General features: G+C 45.9%; 1 protein-coding gene across 7 annotated transcripts in view; it reads right to left on the reverse strand.

Moving 5' to 3' along the window:
- Positions 1-21382, reverse strand: part of Arid1a (AT-rich interaction domain 1A) — an 87672-nt gene continuing 66290 nt past the window's right edge. For 5 of the 7 annotated variants that reach the window (XM_087215490.1, XM_021263121.2, XM_004850663.4 and 2 more), the window contains 16 exons: positions 20545-20785; positions 20205-20294; positions 19428-19595; positions 17891-18203; positions 16901-17046; positions 16560-16669; positions 14264-14473; positions 10567-10774; positions 9306-9438; positions 8964-9139; positions 8442-8595; positions 8174-8359; positions 7994-8090; positions 6299-7187; positions 5801-5931; positions 1-3067 (listed from right to left, as the gene is read on the reverse strand). In XM_087215490.1, coding sequence (XP_087071616.1) covers positions 1337-3067; positions 5801-5931; positions 6299-7187; positions 7994-8090; positions 8174-8359; positions 8442-8595; positions 8964-9139; positions 9306-9438; positions 10567-10774; positions 14264-14473; positions 16560-16669; positions 16901-17046; positions 17891-18203; positions 19428-19595; positions 20205-20294; positions 20545-20785 — 4983 coding nt within the window. In that variant the 3' untranslated portion in view covers positions 1-1336. The remainder of the gene's footprint in view (positions 3068-5800; positions 5932-6298; positions 7188-7993; positions 8091-8173; positions 8360-8441; positions 8596-8963; positions 9140-9305; positions 9439-10566; positions 10775-14263; positions 14474-16559; positions 16670-16900; positions 17047-17890; positions 18204-19427; positions 19596-20204; positions 20295-20544; positions 20786-21382) is intronic. The other 2 variants (XM_087215488.1, XM_021263120.2) reach the window with 1 other exon arrangement.

The following is a 21382-nucleotide window of genomic DNA, read 5'->3' on the forward strand; positions in this document are numbered from 1 at the left end:
TTACCAAGATTTAATGTACATTTATTCTTAACACGTGGAACATATAGTATAAAGATTTCATACTGAATAAATGATATTCATTAAGCCAAAAAAGGAAAAAAAGGAGGAATTTACATCAAGTTTTAGCTACATTGTTGAAATACAAATATGCAGATTTTATCACTGAAAAAATCTTAATTGTGTTTCTTCATCAGGAACTTCAACTGAACCTAGAACTTTTTCACACCTCGATTAGAAAGAAAAACAAAAAGAAACAAAAACCCAGAAAAAAAAAAACTATAAGTTGATTGGCTGCTGAGACAGCAAGGGCTTTTTACAGAGACCTGTACAGCATCACACCAAGAGGGGCGATGTCTGGCAAGAGATTAAATAGCTGTGTCTCGCTTTGTGCAGGTCACCAACTTGTTAACTCGTCATACTATAAAGGGGTAGCTGGGAGGGGGACCAAACTGTGGGGCTCCAAGGGTATGTGCAATGTACAACATCATATATATACACACGTGGCAGCATAGCCGCTGCAGCTAAAGGTTAAAACCAGTTCTAAGAGGTGATCTCAGGGTTATTCATACAATCAAGGAGGAGAGAAAGAGGTCAGGGTGTTGTAGGTTCACACATGATACTTTGGGGGAAAAGCCTTTTTTTTTCTCCTCAACGTTTAACTAAAAACATTTTAAAAACTACAGCTTGCTGCTGACCCAGCGTCTTCTCTCATTTCCAGGTGAGACATTATTATTACAGTATGTTTACAGTATCAGGTGTACAGTACAGTACATGAAAGGGTCTACACTCTACTGCACAGGCCTCTCCAGTGAACAGGGTCTGCTCACAACTGCGAACTTCTTGGCTCCTGCAAGATTGTGAATGTACAACAATAAACCACACACAGTTCAGCAGTCACTTTTTTGTCCTTCAGGTTTTTTTTTTTTTGTATTTTTTTCCTTTTTTTTTTTTTACCATTAAAAACAGTTATGAAATGTGGCATCCCATTGATGCAAGGATCGGGAAAGCCATTTTTATTTTTATTTTTTCCCCAAACTCACTGTAAACAACAGTAACTTTGGTTAAAATAAAAAAGTCTTCTATTTAGGCAGAGCTTTATCTTTTCAAATAGAGTGGGGTCCTGAGGGAAGTAAGGTAAGGACAGGAACAGAAAGGTGTGAGGGGGAGGGGGAAGGAGGAGGAAGAGAAACAGGAGAGACTTTTTTCCCAAGGGAGAAGCTGGACAGCACAGGGTAAACTGGATTCTGAGGTGGTTTTGCATAAATAAAGGGCAACAGTCAGTTTCTAAGTTCTCCACACACGCACACACACACAGGGGGGAGAAGTCCCACAGCTGTCATGACTGGCCAATTAAAAACAGTACATCACAAATGACTTGCGAAACCAATGAGTTCATCAACGGTGACACGGAGATGTCCAACAGCCGTGACTCATACAGAGTGAACTCTGAGTGGTTTTCGTCCACCTTGGCCAAGGCAAGCAGTGCACGGGCAGCCCGCCGCATCATGTCCACACTAGTTGGCTCAAAGGGTGGGTTCTGCATGTGGAGGAGGCTGGCCTGACTCTGCTGGAACTGTGTGGCAGCAAGACTGTCCTCGAGGAAGCCCAAGAGGTTGCCAATGCTGCCCTTCTGCACTGCGATGGCACGGGCTGCCAGGCTGTCCCCCTGTGCCAGGTTGGCTAGCAGTACCACCGCCATCTCCCGGCATACTGGGTTCTTTCGGTCACTGAGGAAGCGCACCATGGTGCTATACAACTTCTCCAGGCGGCTGAAGGGGGGTGTGGCTAGGATCAGGTCCACATTGTTGTCCTGGATACTGAGTTTGCTGAGGGTTTCTAACACCAGTCTCTGGGGGGAAAGGACGGCATTGGGGCCCAGAGTGGAGAAAGGGTCTTGGGCTTCAGCTGACGGGCAAACTGCCCAGTGTAGGAGTCCATCCAGAACAGGTAGACAAATGCTCTCAGGGTATGGGGAGAGGTCTAACTGCCCTGAGATGTTGGCGAGTGTGACCAAGGTGTTTTCCCGGAGCATCTCCAAGCAGTCCCACCACCACTCCACTTTGTTACAGCTCACCCCTTGGTCCTGTTCCTCCTCTTTCTCATAAGTTAGTGGTGCCTGCTTCCGTTCTGGATGCTTGTGGTGCAGCAGGATCAGCTTGCCCAGGATGAGCAGCAGCCCTGGGTGTTTAGACATCTCAAAGTCGTTGCCTGGCACAAATGACAGGCTTCGGATGGTATTGGAGACACAGATGCAGCGCTTGGCAAGTGAATCCTGCCAGTCCAGAAGGGTACACAATGGAGTTTCATCCTTACTGTGAGGTTCATCCTCTAGGATCTTGATGTTCCGGTGGCTCTGTGCTGGGCTAATGCCAAATGGAAACTTGCTGCTTTCCTTAGTGGCCTCTGCACTCTTGGCTCCCTCCTCGGTCAGTGTGCTAGACCGAGTAGATAACATATCATCCATGGTGGCTGTGATCCGTTTTTCTGGAAGGCCATCAGGTGGGGGTCCCTCCTGTTCTGTCGTCCCAGGAGTACCCTCTACTGTTATGACATGTTTCCGGGGGGCTGTTGAGCAGGGCACATGAGACCGGGAAGGCAGCAGCTCTGTCTTGCTTTCAAAGTGGGTCTGGATATGTTCAGTAGTGTCCCCGCCACCAATCCGCCAGTGCAGCAGGCCACTATCAAACTCCTGCACCCGCCCAAGCTTATCTGAACAGTCCACCACAAATGGGTCATTTTTCTGTACAACCTTTACTGGAAGCTTGTCAAACTTACTGATTAGCTTCTCTTCACTGTTCTCTGACGCTGGCTTGTCCTTACCCAAAAAAGCCATCTCCTCATCATTTTCAATTACTTCTTCCTCTTCATCCTCCTTTAGTTTAGGAGCTAGAAGTTCTTCTTCTTCCTCACCCTCTGTTGGGGTTGGACTAGACACCTTGTTGAATCTCCCAGGGTCCAGTAGCGTTCTCTGTCCTGGGTCACCCACCTCATACTCTTTTAAAATGCCAAAGATCTCAATCAGGCATCGTCGGAAGTATTCCACAAGGAGCTCTAGTAACCCTGGGAGCTGAAAAAGAAAGCATAGAAAGTAAATTAAGGAAGAAAAGAATCCTTGATTTGAGAGACCTCTCAAGTTCCATCCATCTCTCCTCCACCCTCTTTTTGCAGGGGATTAAGCACAGGGCCTTGTAAAGGCTAGGTAACTAACTGCTCTATGACTGAGCTACCCACTTCTACCCGATCTTCCCTTTTCTTCTTGTCACTCAGTATCAACCTGGTAGAGGCAGCCACTCATTTTCCAAAGCTTCCGCAAAGCAAACTGCTCATCTTCATCTCTCCTACGCCTATGCAAAGCTCTTCCTTTCTGTCAGAACAACCACCCCATAAGCCTGCCCTTAGCAGGATGGAAATTCCAGCCACAGCTTAACACTTCACCCACAAATGCCACCCCATCTCTCAGCCTTCTCTTTTTTTTTTAGCCGCCTCTTTCTCAACCAATATTCTGGTTTTCTTTACCAGGCCAACTTCCTACTGGCTGGTCACTGCCACTATCTCTCTATATCCCATTGCTAAGTGGAGCCCAAGTCTAAACCTGGTGGAATATCCCCTTCCAACATGAGCAAAGGGAAGGGAATGCAGTGAGGACAGATATTCATCTGCTCTGTTTTCCAAGCTCCCCAACATTCCAGGAGGCTGAACCTCCATGAATCTTTCAGCATGAGTGGGACAAAGCTTTGGCTCTCCAAACACTGATCCAAGCAAAAGGCTCAGAAGACTCAACCCAGGTTGGCTCTTCCATATGCTGTGTACCTCTAGAACAGAATACTGTACTGATCTCTAGACTAGCCTTTGGCTGAACAGTATAGCAGAAAAGAAAAGAAAAAAATATGTACTGGTACCTCAGTTCACAAACTCAATTCTCTCCACAATTCTGGTCACAAACTGAACTGGATGAGAATCAAATCAAATTTCCGCATAAGGTCAACATTGAACCTAACCACTGAATTTGTAGTTGGCTACAAATTCAGACTATGTAATTCTGGCTGGCTTTGAGCTTACTATGTAGCTGAGGCTGGCCTCAACTCACAATGATACTCCTGCTTCAGCATCCCTATTGCTGGGATTATAGATGTGCAACACTACGCCCACCACCTAATCAATGAATTTGATTTGGTTCTCAGATTTGTGGAAAGAATTTAGTTTGTGAACTGAGGCACCACTGTAACAGACTTTGAAAGATCCAAGATTGAATTCTGGTTTTTATAGGACCTAGGTGTATGAAATGATAAAAAATGTCCCAACTTTAACAGGGCTATTCTGAGGTCTGAATAGAATACATCTGATGTCTACCACATGGGAATTGCTCAATCAAAAACTGTTCTTTTACTTTCTCACATGAGGCAATATTATGCAATGGAAATTGTCAAGTTTTGGATATAAAATGTGTTTTGGCGGGGGGAAGGATCGAACTTGGGACCTTGGACTTGCAAGGCAGGCACTAGAACCACTGAGCTAAATCCCCTGGCCCAGAAGTTTTGGAACTAGAACGGTTGTACTGACAGCTGTGTGAACTTGAGCAGGGGCAAAACTCTGAGCCTATTTACTCATCTCTAAATGGCTACAACTCCTGTTTGGGCTGAGGTCCTGTTGGGTCCAAAGGATGATCAAAACAAAGTAGGATAGAGGAGCACAAATTTCTCCCCGCTATTGGGAAAACTCAAGGTGCACTTCCTGTGCAGAGTGGGGCTGGAGAATCAGCTTTACAAGAATACAATAAAAAAGAAACCAAAAACTCTCATCTACTCTCTATTTAAAGAAACTGGGATTGACAAAGTACCACTCAAAACAAGAAGGTATAAGAAGAAAGGGAAAAATAAACTGCTGACAGAAAGATCATGAGTTCTTGGTAGTCTAGAAAATATGGTGCCCTCACTAACATCAATAAAACTGTTTTTTTTTTTTCTTCTTTTCCTTTCTTTCTTTTTGGCAGCAGTGGGGCTTGAACCCAGGGCCTCATGTATCCTAAGCAAGTGCTCTACCACTAAACTACATCCCCAGTCTCCCAAATGCTGGGATTACAAGTAGGAACCACTACACCTAGCTTATTTTTTTTTGTTTTGAGATAGGGTCTCACTAAGTTTCCTGTAACCCTAACTACAGGACTTGGGAGCCAGAGCCAGGAGGATCTTGAGTTGGAGGCCAGCCTGTCACATGTAGGTAGGGAGTCTAATTCTAGGCTGGCTTTGAACTCATGATCCTCCTGCCTCTAGCTCCCAAGTACTGTAGTTAAGATTATAGGCATCTGGCTGTATTTTGAGGTTTTGTGGGGTTTTTTTTGGTACCGGGGATTGAATTCGGGTCCTTGCGCTTGCACAGCAGGCGGCCAAACCACTGAGCTAAATCCCTGGCCCCTTTTGGGTGTATTTTTATTTGTACCGGAGATTGAACTCAGGACCTTGCACTTACCAGGCAGGTGCAGCACCACTGAGCTATATCCCCAGTCCCTGGCTGTATTTCGTACCAACACCAAGACCAAAATATTTCTCCCAAATAAAATTCCCTTTTCCCCAAGTTAATCCAGTACTAAAGCACCAACATGAAAACTTACTTAAGTTATTACTACACTCAATATCCTGGGTCCATGCCCAGTGGCAAAGGAAGCCAAGTACTGGCATAGAACACACCCAAGAAAGACAAGACTATGTTGGCTGTGGATGATTTCATTCTCTGTGTCACTCAGTATTGTCTACGTTAAGATAATCCCAGGTCCTCCCAATCTTTCCCAGGAACCTGTACTCACCTGACTGAGATTGAAGGTCATGATGCTGTTGTCATCATATAGTAGAATGTTAATGGTGTCTAATGCCCATGTGCTCTCTGCCAGGAGCCCAGACTTGAGGGACATCATTACCCGCCATGCCTCCGGTGTTCCTGAAATAAACCTCCGTGTTGTCCATCCACCAAGCCCAGGTTGGCTGGAGGCACACCCAGGCCTCCCCATCAGTCAGGCTACTCTGAAGATAACACAAGGTGGAAGGCAGAAGGCACAGTTCCTATCTGGGACATAACACAGACCTGCCCCTCATGGCTTCTAAGATCTCTAGGACATCACTGCATGGCAGTGTCTTAAAGGAAACTCTGAAATCAGTTTATTTCTTCTTGCCCAAAGTTCATCAGCTCTATTTTAGACAATCCTGGACTAGATTTAACCTCATCCAGAACATCAGGATGTAGGGAGGAATGCACAAGGTGAAAAAAAGGGGTAGATTAAGAAACCCAATGAAGGAGGTCTCCTTACCAATGTCTTTCATTGTGAGCCGCCTTCTCTGCTTCAACACAGGCTGTGTGGCTTCAACAGAGCCAGGTGGGAAGGTGATATCCCGCCGAATCATCGGGGGCTGCACAGGGGCAGGTGCTATGTGTGAGGCAGGTACTGGTGGGCCTGCTTTCTGCATTTTCATCCCAGAGTGCAGGAATGGAGACTTGCTAGGAGAGGTACGATTCTCCATTGGCCGGGGCAGGGGAGCGGGGCTGGATACCTGAGGAATGTGATTCTGCATGCTTGGCGGGGGCTGATAGTTAGATGGAGGGGGCCTTGTCATGGGGGGTACAGGGGTAGAGGGACCATATGGAGGCTGGCGTGTGCCATGAGAAGGCCATGGGCCTTCATGGTTGGCCCTCTGATCCGTGTGCAGCATTTCGTCTGTTCGGTTAACACCATGATAAGCAGGACCCTGCGGGGCAGAGCCCGTGCTCTGCCTGTTGGCGTAATTATAGGTCATGTCATTACGACCCTGCCACATGGTGCCCTGCTGAGCAACCTCAGCTGATGCCTGTATGGGGCCACTCATCATCTGCGGTGGCATGTTCTGCTGGGCATTGGAGCCAGGGGGTGCAGAAACACGGTCTCGGCCAAACTGGAATGGAAATTGGTTCTGGGGACCGCCTGCTGGTCGACGCTCAGTAGCAGCAGTGGCAGTAGCAGGATAGGCATTGCCATACTGGTTGTACACATCTTGCTGAGGGGAAGGCTGGGCAGCTTGTTGTTGGCTGGCAGGCTGGGGCTGGGCTGGGGGCAACTGCTGCTGAGGCTGCCCCTGCCCAGTGCTGTATGGCACACTGTACATCTCCCCTTCATGCCGCTTGGCAGGAGGGCCATATGTACCATCCATTGGCCGCTTATAATTCTAAAACAGAGATAAGGAGAGGGGAAATAAATACTCTGCACTCCGGGACACAGACCCACAGATACCAAGATGGCAATAAACACTTGCTTATTCTACTTCTGTCCCTCTATAAGAAAACAAATCACGGAGGCCGGGGATTTAGCTCAGTGGTGCCACCGCCTGCCTGGCAAGCAGAAGGTCCCAAGTTCGATCCCCGGTACCAAAAAAAAAAAAGAACACAAATCAAGGTTACAAACTATCTTTTGAGGTTGTTTCTGAGAGCAGGGGCTCTGCACCGAGGTATATTCTCAATTCTTTGTTATTTTTAATTTGAGACAGGGTCTTGCTAAGTTGCTCAGGCTAGCTTCAACTTCTGATCCTCCTGTCTCAGCTTCCCAGAGTGCCGGAATTAATGATGTGAACCACTATGCCCACCTTTGTCTTCCTCTTGCTTCAAGTAGAAAAATGTATCAGAAGGCTGAGGCAGGGGGATAACTGTAAGTTCAAGGCTAGCCTGGGCTACATAGCTACATAGTGAGTTCCAGACCAGCCTGAACTACAGAGTGAGATCCTGTCTTGAAGAAAGAAAATAAACACATAAATAAATAGGTCTGTTTCTAGCCCTTTCAGAGAACTAGGGAGATGGACCACACACCAAGAAAGAGAGTAAGGATATCCTTAATATCTGGTAGCAGAATTGGATACCCAGGTGAGAAAAGAACAGTTCCTAAAGTGAGATTCTTAAGACTGCCACAGACTAGATTAGGTCACTCACTGCTTTTCATAGGGATCCTGTGAGTCAGTTCATTCCCAGATACCCTCCTTACCTGCTGCTGCTGCTGATACATTGTGGTCTGCTGGCTGGGGAAGGGACTGCCAGAAGGGGTGCCTTGAGTGGAGAACTGATTGCCATAGGAATCATGTCTACATAGGAGGAGAAATAGAGGATGAGGGTGGGGAATGGCAAAGCCTGAGCCACAGTGACACTGAGATCAGGCTTCGCTCACCGTTGCTGCTGCTGCTGTTGCTGCTGCTGCTGCTGCTGCTGCTGCTGCTGCTGCTGCTGCTGCTGCTGCTGCTGCGGGGGGTAGCGGCTAGGAGAATACATCCCCGAATCTGGGGTGGAAGGCATGAGATTCGGCTGGGGGGCCCCAGTGCCCATGTTTCCCTCAGGTCCTATTCCAGGCTCCGTCCTAAACAGATTTAGAGAAGTAAATTGAGTCTACTATACCTGTGGGGTGCCAGGGCTGAGAGCAGAATGAAGGACATGCTTACCTCACTCTGTCATAAGGACCTCCATAGGGATAGTGCTGTCGTGGTCCCATAGCCACATTTCCGAGCCCAGGGCCAGCAGCACGGCTGTAGGGGTCACCCATCCCGCTGCCGTTGGGGCCCTGACCTGAGGACATGAAGGGATCACTCCCTGGAGCTGGGTACAAAAAGGAAGGCAGTGAGCATCCTGACAGGCTGGGAGGCTCAGCAATGTATACCTTGCCTGCTCCAAAGCCCCAGGCTCTCTTTAGAGTTTGGGTTTGTACTCAGTGTTTTCCTGAAAGGTTTAAAACAGAGATCTACAAAGCCCCAATCAACAAAAAGCACTAACTTGTTAAAGGGTGACAAGGCAAGACCAGAAGATTAAAAAAAGGAAGTAGGGATGAAGAGGATGGTTAGGTCAGGCGGTTACATCTAGACATGACGCTTGACAAGAATTCTAAGGCACTGAAGATATCCCCCCGAAGTCCCTCTCCCATCCCTGGCCCTATCTTCACAAACACAATGTTAACAGCAACTGGTCACCTTTCCTCATGCTGCCATAAGGATCCTTATTTGGCTCGTAGGACATGCGCCCCATCATGTCAGAGGTATTCATACTGGGCTGGTACCCAGGGTTTGGAGTCATGGAATTCCGCTTTTGGAATGTGGGGTCACTTCCATCAGGAAAGGTATCCTGGATTCCGACTGAATTGCTCCTGCTCCAGAGTGAAGAAAAACAATTAAAACTCCCAACAGAGTATTATGAGGCAAGACACAGAGACTGGCTGGAAAGGCAGAAGCTGCAATCACCCTTGGGCTGAACAGAAGTTGCCATGCACTTGTCTCCAAGGTCTCCCAATCCTCCTGTTCCTTTCCTAGCCTTACCTCATGCCTGGCAAGGGGGGGATCTGGCTGTGTGGTGTGGATGCTGGAGTTGGTGGCTTCAGGTCTCCTCCTTCTGCCATGGAACTGCTGGTTGACTGAGGAGTCTGGGGCCCCTGCATAGACCCTGATCCCGCTGTGGAAAGAGATGAAGAGTGAGCAGCTTGCCTGAGGAAAGTGTTTGACTCTCACAGAAACACACAAATGTCCCAGGATCTCTTTGTAAATGATTTTACTAACCTGCTAACCCTTTTCATAGCAGGTAATCTGCAAGGCAAGGTTACAAAGAGGGGACTACGTTATGTTACTCTTGCTTTTGTTAACAGTTAAAGTGACGTGGTTATTGTGTCATCATCCTGGTCATTTCCTGAGCCACTGCCAGCTTCCCTGATAACCTGTCCTTATTGCTCCAAGGGAACCCATCCAACATTGTAATGCTGATGCACACGGTCCCAGTCAGTGTCCCCAATACCTGGTGTGGGGAGGATTCATCTTGCTCCCAACCTATGATACATTTTAGGAGCTTAGATACTTCTGTTCTCATGAACCCAGCACAATGTCATCCTCAAATTCAAATGTTCTCTCACTAACCTGATGAGTAAAAAACTACCAGTAATTAATGTTTCCATTAGCCACCATTCCCAGCAGCAGATACCACAGTGCTGAGGCCTCCCCAGCTGATGAGTCACCATCTCAGGCCCTCATTACATCCTCAGAGGTCATCACCAGGGCACATGTGTTTACACCCACCTTCAGTGCCCTGGCCTTCTTCCCTCCTTATGCTTGCCTAGGGCCTCCTCTGAGAAAGGAGGGTGGGCAGAGGCACTCCCATCAGAAAGTTCCATTCACATCCCCACCCAGCCCCTCCTTCCCATTCATTACCCTCTCAGTTCCCTGGGGAATTCAGGGTTCTTGTATGAGCTGCATTCTAAAGCACTGACATCAGTGGGCCAAAGCTCCCAGATGGCCTTGCCTTCCTGCTATTTGTCAGGTTTCTCCTCCGGTGTCCCTCCTACTCACTAGTTTACAAACATTGGGCAAGATGCCAAGTGCACAAGGAAAATTAAAACTTAAAAACTGTTACAGAGTATCTCCCTGCCACTGCCCCACTCTTTATAGTTTGCCAACTTGTTAAGCCTTGTGGTAGGGCAGGGTAGAGCACACATTCCTGGCATCTGCTCTGCCACCTTGGAGGCAGGCACCACTGAACGAGGAGTCAAGGGCAACAGGCTCTTGTCCTTTGTGGAGCTCACCCCATCCTTACCAGGAGAGGGAGGCTGGATCTTGGGTTGAGACTTCTTGGAATCAGCAGCTGCAAAGATGTCTGGGGGAGGGTCTTCTCCCCGTTCAATCTTGCACTCAAAGGCATAGAGACACTGGATATACTGCTTTTTCAAGGAGCTGGCAGCACTGCTCGATGTGCCCACATTGAGGTTGGTCGCAAGTTCCCGCCATTTTTTGTTCTTGTTGACCTATACAACCAACCAAAAGAGTTGGGGAACATCTCCCACTTCTTGCCCACAAGCCCCAAACCTTCACCAAATGCTACAAAGTACTCATTTTTTTTTTTTTTTTGGAATCTGTTCTTAGGTAACTGAAAAAGTTAACCTTATAGCTTGGTGGACAGTCCTCAAGAAATGTTAAATCTGTAGTTGGCTTCACCGCATGCTATACTGCAAATACCAGACAGCGCTTACTCAAAACACTAAAGAAACTTCAAATCACTATTAGAACAGAAATCAGAGCTAGTCTTTGCTTTATGCAAGTGTACTGCTAAAATGGTGTGCAAATCACTTTCAGATCCAAACCCTACTTTAAAAATCTATTTGTTTGGGCCAGGGATTTAGCTCAGTGGTGCCGCACCTGCCTTCCAAGCACAAGGTCCTGAGTTCCATCCATGGTATACAAACAAACAAACAACTTGTTTGTGTAGTGCTGGGGATCGAATCCAGGGCCTCATGCATGTTAGGCAAGTGTTCTACTACTGAGCTAGAGCTCCAGTCCCAAATTCTTTCTTTTTGGTGGTATTGGGGTTTGAATGTAGAGTCTCTTGAGACAAGGTCTCCCTAAGCTGCTAAATTGCTCAGGCTGGATCGCAAACTTGCAATCCTCCTGGTCTCAGCCACTGAAGGTGCTGGGATTACATGTGGGTCCCACCACACTTGGCTCCAAATCCTATTTTATTCATTTATTTATTTTTGGACACAGATTCTCACTAAATGGTTCAGGGTGGCCTTGAACTCACTATGTAGCTCAAGAGGGCCTTTAACTTCTGGCAATCCTCTTGCCTCAGCCTCTTGAGTGCTGGGATCACAGGTGTACAGTACCACACCTGGCCCAAATCTTATTTTGAGTGCACAATAAAAACGTTTTATAGCTCTGCATGGTGGCACATGCCTGTAAACCCTGCCCTACAGAGGCTGAGGCAAGAGGACTGCTGTGAGTTTGAGGCCAGCCTGGGCTACACAGTGCGTTCAAGGCCAGCCTGAACTATAGTAAGACCTTGTCTCAAAAGACCAAAACAAACAAATCAACCAACCAACCCACATTTTATAAAATAGTAACATCAACAATCACCCTGCTTGATTCACTTTGTCAAACTGGGGGATTTTCTTTCTTTTTTTTCCTCTGGTCCATGGAGAAGGGGGGTGGATGCCCCTCTATAAATTTAACATTTTTATGCTATTGATCCCCTACATCATAGTGATACATAACTACAAGGCCCTTTCCTTCACCAGTGTCGTGGTTTTCTACATGTTCACCACCTTGTGATTTCTTTTGTACCTCCCTAGCAGCCAGGTGACAGTACTGACCCAAGACCACTCCCCAAAAGCTCCCTAAAATTAATCTTTCTGCTCTAGCTGGGCAAGTCTCCTTCATGTATTTTTATTCATCCACCATATGGTAAGTTTGTCTCTCAAGGACTGGGAATACTGGCATTCCAGTCCCAGTCCATAGGGAAGTTCAACAGATTGTGATGCTTTTGGTCTGGTACTTCTGATATCTGAGAACAGAGAGTATGGAAGCACACACAGGGACAGCCTAGACCGAAGAAAGGTGACCAAGAATAGTTTCTGTCAGAGTGAGGATGGACACCTGAGTTGCTTTTAAAGTTGCCTTGGTGGATGATATGCAAAGTTCTCTATGATCTCCATGCCATCTGGCCCAACCCCTCCATGTAAATTCTATTAATCCTTTAGAAAAGCTCAAGACTCACCTTTTGCCTTCCTAGAGCCCTCACATAATAGCACTCTTCCCTGTGAATTCTCAGTGTCTTTAGAATTTAATTCTATCACAGAATCTAAAAGGCTTCCATCCTTTTGCAAACTGGAATTCCGGCCTCCCTTGGGGATTCTCTCTGTACTTCATCCTAGGCTCAGTGAATCCAAAAGCCCACCAATCAGAAGCCAGCCAAACTTAATCCAATCCCCTCTTTATTGGCAAGAGAGGCCTGACCTTGAGAAGTCAGTTATCAGAAAAAAAAAAAAAAAGCAGAAAATACACCCAGGGTTAGGGGCTGGGGATTTAGCTCAGTAGTGTTGAACCTGCCTTGCAAGCTCAAGGTCCTGAGTTCAATTTCTGGTGTATGGGGGGGGGGGGGGACACGACACACACCCAAACACTCAGGGTCACCTCAGAAGCCCTCTATGGCTTTGCTTCCCATGCCAGTTATATGGCAGCATGCATGTGTCTTGTTTTGTTTTGTTTTATTTTGCTTTGTGGGGAAAGGGAATAATGTCTGAAGGGAGAAGGAATTCATAACTGTTGGTTGGCTTCATTCCAATTACTTTCTTTTTTACTGGTGACAGCTTTTTTTCTTTGTTTTTTGGTACCAGGGATCAAACTTAGGACCTTGTGCTTTCGAGGCAGGTGACAGAACCACTGAGCTAAATCCCTGGCCCTGTTTTCCTCCTTTGATTTAGAAGGTTTGGAGTAAGTTCTTCCCTGCCACAGCCCCCTCAGGGCTGGCTACAAACTCTGATCCAAGAGCAGGTTCTGGTTTGGAGACTACAGAACACACCAACCACAAGGAAAGTGTGCAAGGCAATGTGCTGTGGGTCTGGCAGTGAGGCCTCACTTGTTTGGCTCCTGAACTTAAGTCTACAACAAAACTTTAAGGTATCAGGGAAGGGGCACGATTCTGGGTGGCATCTAGTTCAGAGGTTTTCAGTAAGGATTAATCAACTCATCTAAAGCTCCTACTTAGAGTAATTAGACATGTAATTTCCCACCACTTTCTTCAGAAATTATGATTATTTTAGGGGGGGGGTAACAGGGATCGAACTCTAGACCTTGAACTTTGAGGCAGGCGACAGAACCACTGAGCTAAATCCCCGGCCCTAGAAATTATTTCTATTAAGCAGCTCCTGAAATCCCTTCTCCATTGTGAAGCTTTCTGGATTTAAAGGGTCAGCAACTACTCTGGCTGGCCTTGTACCATCTTGCAAATCAATTTGTGTGGCAGAAACCTTGGTGAACAGCTGGGCGTACTGGTGCATGCCTGTAATCCCAGCACTCGGGAGGCTGAGGCAGGAGGGTCATTCCAAGTTTTAGGCCAGCCTGGGCTACTTTGTGAGTTCAAGACTAGCCTGAACTATACAGTGAGACTCAGTCTCAAGAAAGAAAAAAAAAAAAACCTTGGTGAAAGCTTCATATTTATTATTTCTAATTTTTGACACTCTAAAAGGGCACATACTATCCCTATTTTGCCAATAAGAAAATTAAGGTTCAGAGTAATTTATAGAGCTTGATTAAGGTCACTATGTTGTAAGTGACTAAGAATGACTTCAAAACTAGGCCCATCTCTCTCCCTAAACCCTGGACTTGCTATTATGCCAAATTACCTCCATGGAATGTTCACAGATGAACAGGAGAGTGCTGTCCTTTGCATGGAACCATGGGGAGCCAATGAGTAATGAGAAGAATGGAAACCACAAGGAAGTCAACTATTAGGCACTCACCTGAGTCAATCCACCAATCTCCTTCACAGACACATACAGACGATAGAGGTCCAGAGGCTTCCTACCCACCGCAGGCAGGTTTGTCATGCCCATGGCCTTCTCCTCTGTGAAGGCTAAGTAACGGTCCACCCACATCTTCCTCTCAGGCTCTCCACCCAACTCATATAATTTAGTGATCTTCTCATTGGTGGTAGTAGAGGAACTGGATTTCTGGAAGGGATAGGTCAAAATTCATAGAATACATCACATCCAAAGCCAATGTTAAGAGTCTCAAAAGTCTCTGGAGGGCCGGGGATTTAGCTTCAGTGGTTCTGGCACCTGCCTTGCAAGCCCAAGGTCCCAAGTTTGATCCCCAGTACCAAAAAAACCCCAAAACAAAACAACAACAAAAAGTCTCTGGATAAGGGCAGTAAGCAGTAAAGCTTCTGGGTCTAAGGTGGTCACTAACACCTGTCCTGCCTTTACAAGGCTGAAGGGCCTAGAAGGAGCTAGACTTTCTTTTTTTGGGGGGGGGGGTACCGGGGATTGAACTCGGGTCCTTGTGCTTGTGCAGCAGGCGGCGAAACCACTGAGCTAAATCCCTGGGCCGAGCCAGACTTTCTTACTGGAAAGGAAGGAACCTAATACTGACTATATGTTATGTATTGCAAACTAAGTTAGATGCCTTTACATATCTGGCATTTTAATTTATCCCTGCCCTTTTAAAAACATTTTGTAGTACTGGTAATTGGATCTAGGGGCTCCTATGTGCTAGGTAAATGCTCTACCATGAGCTACAATCCCTAGCCCTTTTTAAGACTTACTGAATCTTGAGACAGAGTTTTACTATGCTACACAGGCTGACTTCAATCTTGCAATCCTCTTGCCTCAGCATCCAGAGTAGCTGGGATTACAGATGTGAGCCATCACACCTGGCTATATATTTATTTATGAGACAGGCTCTTGCTATATATTCCAGGCTGTCCTTGAACTCACTATGTAGCCCAGGCTGGCCTCAGACTCAAAGTGATCCTCCTGCCTCAGTCTCGCAAGTGCTGGGATTACAGGCATGTGCCACCACACCTGGTGATTTATCTTATTTTTTTAAGAGACAGGGTCTTGCTATGTAGTTCAGGCTGGCCTTGAACCCACTATGTAGTCCAGGCTGGCCTCAGGCTCCTATCCCTATTTTTGTTTTTGGTACCGGGAATCGAACTCGGCCCAGTCCTTGTGCTTGCAGCTTGCGCAGCAGGCAGCGAAACAACTGAGCTAAATCACCGGCCCTCCTATCCCTATTTTTAAAGACAATGAACCAGGCTGGGGATTTAGCTCAGTGTTGCCACAGCCTGCTTCTCAAGCACAAGCTTCTAAGTTCAATCCCTGGTACCAAAAAAAAATAAAAATGAAGACAAGGAACCAGATTCCTAAGATCACACAGCTTTTAGTGGCAGGGCTGAATTTAAACTCTTGCCATCTGACATCAAAACTATTACAACTCTCACTCTACTTTCCAGAGGCCTGGACACATTTATCTTGTTCAAGAAACTCAAAACATCTTGAGACAATGGGTTAGACTAAAATGAAAAGAAACAAAACGTTTCCTCCTCATAAGAAAGGATGGGTCCCTCACCTGGCTGACAGACTTTAGATATTAGCCTGCCAAGATAGGAGTGTGCTCAAAAGGGTTGGGAGCCAGATGTGAAATAGGAGGAGGTGTAGATATGATTTTTATTTCCCCTGCTTATACTGATAAGGAAAGTGAGGTATTATCAAGGCCAGAAATGTTTAAAAGGCCCCAAATGCTGAGCAAATACTGTGGCTGTCACACAGCCTAACAAGGAGCACAGCTGGGACCAACCCACAGATAGCCCAAAGATAATCCCCAGCTACCTCATCTCCCCCTTTACACAACATAGGGTACCAACCACTCCTGTTGCTATAAGGTCTGGGAAGAGAAAGGCAACTAGCTGGCCACTGCATACATTATTTATCAGTGCCTGAGTGGAAGAGACACTTTCATAGAAGTATCAGCCAAACAGTACAGAGGATTCCATGCTGTAGTGACAAACACTTCTACCATAACATGAGATAAACAATGTTCTTCATTACTTACATCAGGATCCCTCAGGCTCACTAAAACCTAATTCAATGAGCTACTATTCTGGGATCCTTCATAATAAAAGGAGGCAACAGATGCTTTTTCAGACTAGTTAGTGTCATAAAAGGTTAAAATCTTGTTATTTTCTTTTCTTTTCCCTTCCTATCATTGAACAGGATAAGACACAAAGTTGAAAGGAATATAGACAAAAACTATTACCTTGGATTTGGATTCTGTCTTAGGTGTCCCGTCTGCCTTGTTATTCATTTTGGTGGCTGTAGTTAACTTGACTTCACCAAGGCCCATCATCTCTGGGCTGGCTGCCATGCCTGTAAAAGAGAAAAACAAATTCTCAAATCCAATAGGTTTAGCTGTGGCTTGAAGAGCATTTTTTTATTTGGGGGCTAGGGGGTCGCTGTTGGGGTTCACACTGAGATATACCCCAACCCCTCTCCCTTTTAAATTTTCAGATAGCTTTCCTACCACAGCCTCCCAAAGGACTGGGAGTATAGCCCAGATCACTCTTGAAATCCCTAGGGTGGGCAATGACTAGGATTTACCTGCTGAATTGTTGGCCATGGTTCCACCCATGGGATATGGGGGTCCCTGAGGGTTGATCATGCCAGCCATACTATTAATCCCTTGTCCATAGGGAGGTCCAGTTCCCATCATGCCCCCTTGATTCATATTGGGGTAGCCTGGTGGCCTGAGGAAGAAAAAAGTAAGAGACAAGAATTAAGAGATACTAGGCTTTCAGATATGGACTTGAGCTAAATAAAGTCTTATAGTTGTCTTAGTTAGCCTTAAAAAGAAAAAGTTCATGGGCCTCTCAAATCAGAACTATGCAACATCTATATATTTTTATTTTTTACTTCCCACAGAAAGATCTAAGAGGGTTTGAGCAAACACTAACTTAATTTTAAGAGGTCCATTCATTGAAGAATATTATAGAGTCCTACTATATTGCCTAAGCATGGCCTTTATCTAAGACACCTCCAGAGCCAAGGCATGTTTCTATTAAAGAGATCTCTCTATGGCAAAAGGCCTACATGAAATGCTCAAGTGTACTCCTCTCTTATACTAAATCCCAACCAGTCTGGACTCCTCAGCATAGAACCTGGAGGTAGCTCTGCATTCATTCTTCCTTTTTTGAGATGGCAGGTCTGAAACACCTGAGTTCAAGTAACCCTACTGCTTTAGCCTCCCAAGTCGCTAGTACTATAGGCATATGCCACCATACCTGGTTTTTATAAAGTTCTTTACATATGATAGTCATGTGAAATTTGACACAAATCTAAAATGCTTAAGAATTGACCTGCTGAGTTTATTTTTACACTGCAAACAGCTTTCTTTTTTATTTTTGGTACCAGGGATTGAACTCGGGTCCTTGTGCTTGCGAGGCAGGCAGCGAAACCACTGAGCTAAATCCCCCGCAAATAGCTTTCTAAAGAGCTCTCAATAAAAATATATTCACTAGTTATAAATATATACACACATACATACAAACAAATCTCACTGCACTGACACTCTCTTCATGTTCCAAATCTTACCTGTTTTGGATAGAGTTGGCAGCAACGTGCATGGCAACAGCAGATTCTTGAGTTTTTCGATTCATGCCCCCTGGTGGGGGACACATCCCTGACCCAACCTGAGGTGGCATATTGGCCATGTTAGGGCCATAAGGCCTGTTGCCCATGGAGGCATGACTCATTCTCCCCGGAGGGAGTGTGCCATAAGGTGGGATGCTAGGCTGCCCATGCATCTGACCTCCAGCACCCATAGGGTTCATGCTTCCAGCCATTCCTGCACTGGGATAGTTGGCATTGGACAAGGCATTATAGTTTGGCTGCCTGGGGTAGCCTCCTGGGAGGGAAGGGAGAGAAGACACAAGACTTGGTTAGTGACTTGTTAGCAATTCATTTAATACTTCTCAACACACATCTGCTTGCCTATCTAACCTTCCTTGTTCTCTCCCCCATCTCTCTCTCTCTGGACCCAAAGTGCTGCTCTGTATTCCAGGCTGGTATTGAACTTTCGATCTTCCTGGTATAGTCTTCTGAGTCCTGGGATTATAGGCATGTGCCACCATGCCTGAGTCCTTCATTTTTTGGTGGTACTAGAGACTGATTGACCTCCTAGCTTTGTGCATGTTAAGTGAATGGTCTACCTCTGACACACGCCCCTAGCCTGTCTCCCTCATCTTTGTTTTGTTTTTGTTTTTTTTTGGTACCGGGGATCAAACTCGGGTCTTTGCGCTTGCGCAGCAGGCGGCAAAACCACTCAGCTAAATCCCCGGCCCTGTCTCCCTCATCTTAAAGGCAGCACAGATCAAGCCTGGCTTACTACTATCTAGGGCCTTTAATTCACACATAAATTCTTTCTTTGCTACACATTCATCTTGCTTTTTATCCCATGTTTTGTACAAGACACTTAGCTTTCAATCCACTTACACCTGATTTTAAGGAAAGAGCTATTCTATTAGGACATAGTAACTAAAAAAAGAAAAAGAAATTACAATAATCAAGTTACCTTTTTTTTGTGGTCCTGGGAATTGAACCCAGAGCTATTGCACTGAGCTACATCCTTGGCTCATTTTATTTTAGTTTTTGAGACAGTGTCTCACTATTTCACTAAGCTGCTCAGGCTAGAGTCTAAGTTGTGCTTCTCCTGCATCTGCCTCCCAGAATGCTGGGATTCCAAATGTGTGCCATCATACCTGGCTAATAGCTACTTTTTTTTTGGTACCAGGGATCGAACTCAGGACCTCATGCTTGTGAGGCAGGTGGCAGCACCACTGAGCTAAATTCCCGGCCCAGTTACCATTCATTAAGTGTCTGTTGCTTAGTTGTAAGCTAAACACCTTATCTCCATCTTACGGATGAAAGAGGTTCAGCAACATTCAAAAACTTTCCCATGGTGACAGAGTTTAGTGAAGACAAGCCAGGACCCTGCCTTGCCCTACGTCAGGGCGTGGGCTAGGTAGATATAAAGGAAAAGACAGTCCTACTCTTATAACCCATATCAGTACATCATACAAGGAAATGTGTTTTGTTCTCACAACTATCTATTCCTAATGGGTATACTCACCTTGTGGGCCATACTGACCCCCTTGGGGACCATAGTTCCCCATGGAATTCTGCTGGTAGGAACCCATGCCTGTATGCATCTGTCCTCCAGAAGGCTGACGTGGAGATAAGGCCGAGCCGGGCTGGGGGGAACTGTACTGGGGCATCTGGGGGTTCCTCTGCATATAACCTATTTGTGAGTAGTGTCCACATAGTTATTTGTTCAGCGCAATGGTAACAATGTTTTTCCCTCTATCTTAGGACATCATCTACATTTTCATTAGCAGTTATTTGTACAGAGTCTCAACCTGATCAGGCCCTTTTAGGCAACTCAAAAGTGACACTGCTAGGGCCGGGGATTTAGCTCAGTGGCACCATGCCTGCCTGGCAAGGGCAAGGTCCTGAGTTTGATCCCCATTACCCCTCCCCCCAAAGAGATACTGCTCACAGAAGACATGCCAGTTGTTGACACTAAATGGACATTTGAAAAGACAAAGAAAAAATGACAAACATGGCAAATGATTTAATGAATGAAGACTCAATGCTGAATCTTCAGCAACTGCTAACCAAATTAGGCACAATATAGGAAGAAACCTATTGAAACAGAGACACTGAGAAATGAGTGACTACTGGGGGATGCAGTTCTAGAGCTACCAACATGGTCAAGGCCACTCTAACTTTCTCAATTTGTTGCTGAAACTATCCTAAGCTTCATGGTCAGAGTTTCCCAAAAGCTATTACAGTGCTATTCAGTGTCTGCGGTAGCCTACCACCCCTACTCCAAAGCCCAGGCTATTACCTCGATCTTGGGCAATGCTTGATTGGTTCATAGAAGGATGCATGATGCTGTCTGACTGGCCACTGGGTGGCCGAGGTGGCATCTGGTTGCCTGTTCCATAAATAGAAAGAAGTAAGCAAACCATGGCTAAGCCTTAGAATTTTAGCTAGGAAGTGATATAAAGCTGGAATTGGCTCCCAGAGAGACCATGCAACTCCCAAGACCATATACATAATAGGGGTATCCAGTTAAGGAATATCTTTTCACAATGCTAAAGGGAAACTATACAGACATAAACAAGGGCTCCCTATCCCTCGGACCATCAATTTCCCTCTTCCCAAAGACCAACACTGGTGGGTACCTGGCACTGCAGCAGGCGAAAGTGGTCCTGAGCGAGACTGAGCAACACTGGCGGGAGAGCCAACAGGGGATGGGGAGGGGCCTCGGATGCCAGGCAGGTGAGGGGAAGTATGAGGAGAGAAAGGAGACTGAGCTGGATTACTCTGCTCTCCTTGGCTGCTGGAAATCCCTGATGTGCTCACTCCAGGACTCAGAGCTCCTTCCGTCCCCATAGGGAGATCGTCTATTGAACCAGACAGATCCTGAAAATCATACACAAGAACAAAGATCAGTAATATATGGCAGAAAAACCTTCTGTTTTGTTTTTGTTCTTTTGAGACAGGGTCTTGCTATGTAGTTCAGGTTGGCCTTGAGCTTGGCAGTGACCTTCCTGCCTCAGCCTCCCATGTGCTAGGGCTACAGGCATGTGCCACCATGTCTCCCTCAAGACTCTTCTAACAACCCTACTACATGCTTAGAATTTTCCTTAAATGACCAAGGGCAAATACACCACATATGTCATCATTAGTCATGATACTATAATTTATATATAGCAAATTTTGTTAGGCACCAGGTATAAAATACTTTTGTCAAAACTACTCAATTCTGCCATTGTATTATAAAAGTAACTATAAATAAACATTAAAAATGAGTATGCCTGTTTTCCAATTAAAGTTTACCAATAAAAATAGATAGCTGAACCACAAATTGTAGTTGTTGACCCTTGTTTTTCCTCCCTCAGATCTAGTACTTTCATTTATTCCACACTTTTAAATTCTACAGTCTTAAGAAACCAGCTATTTCAGCAAATGGAAAAACTACAAGATATTTCCAGGATGGTACCAAGAACTACAAGAAAA

This window comes from Heterocephalus glaber, unplaced genomic scaffold, assembly GCF_053883595.1.
Source record: "Heterocephalus glaber isolate CG9 unplaced genomic scaffold, H.glaber_assembly_v1.0 deba00001452, whole genome shotgun sequence".
Taxonomy (NCBI): domain Eukaryota; kingdom Metazoa; phylum Chordata; class Mammalia; order Rodentia; family Bathyergidae; genus Heterocephalus; species Heterocephalus glaber.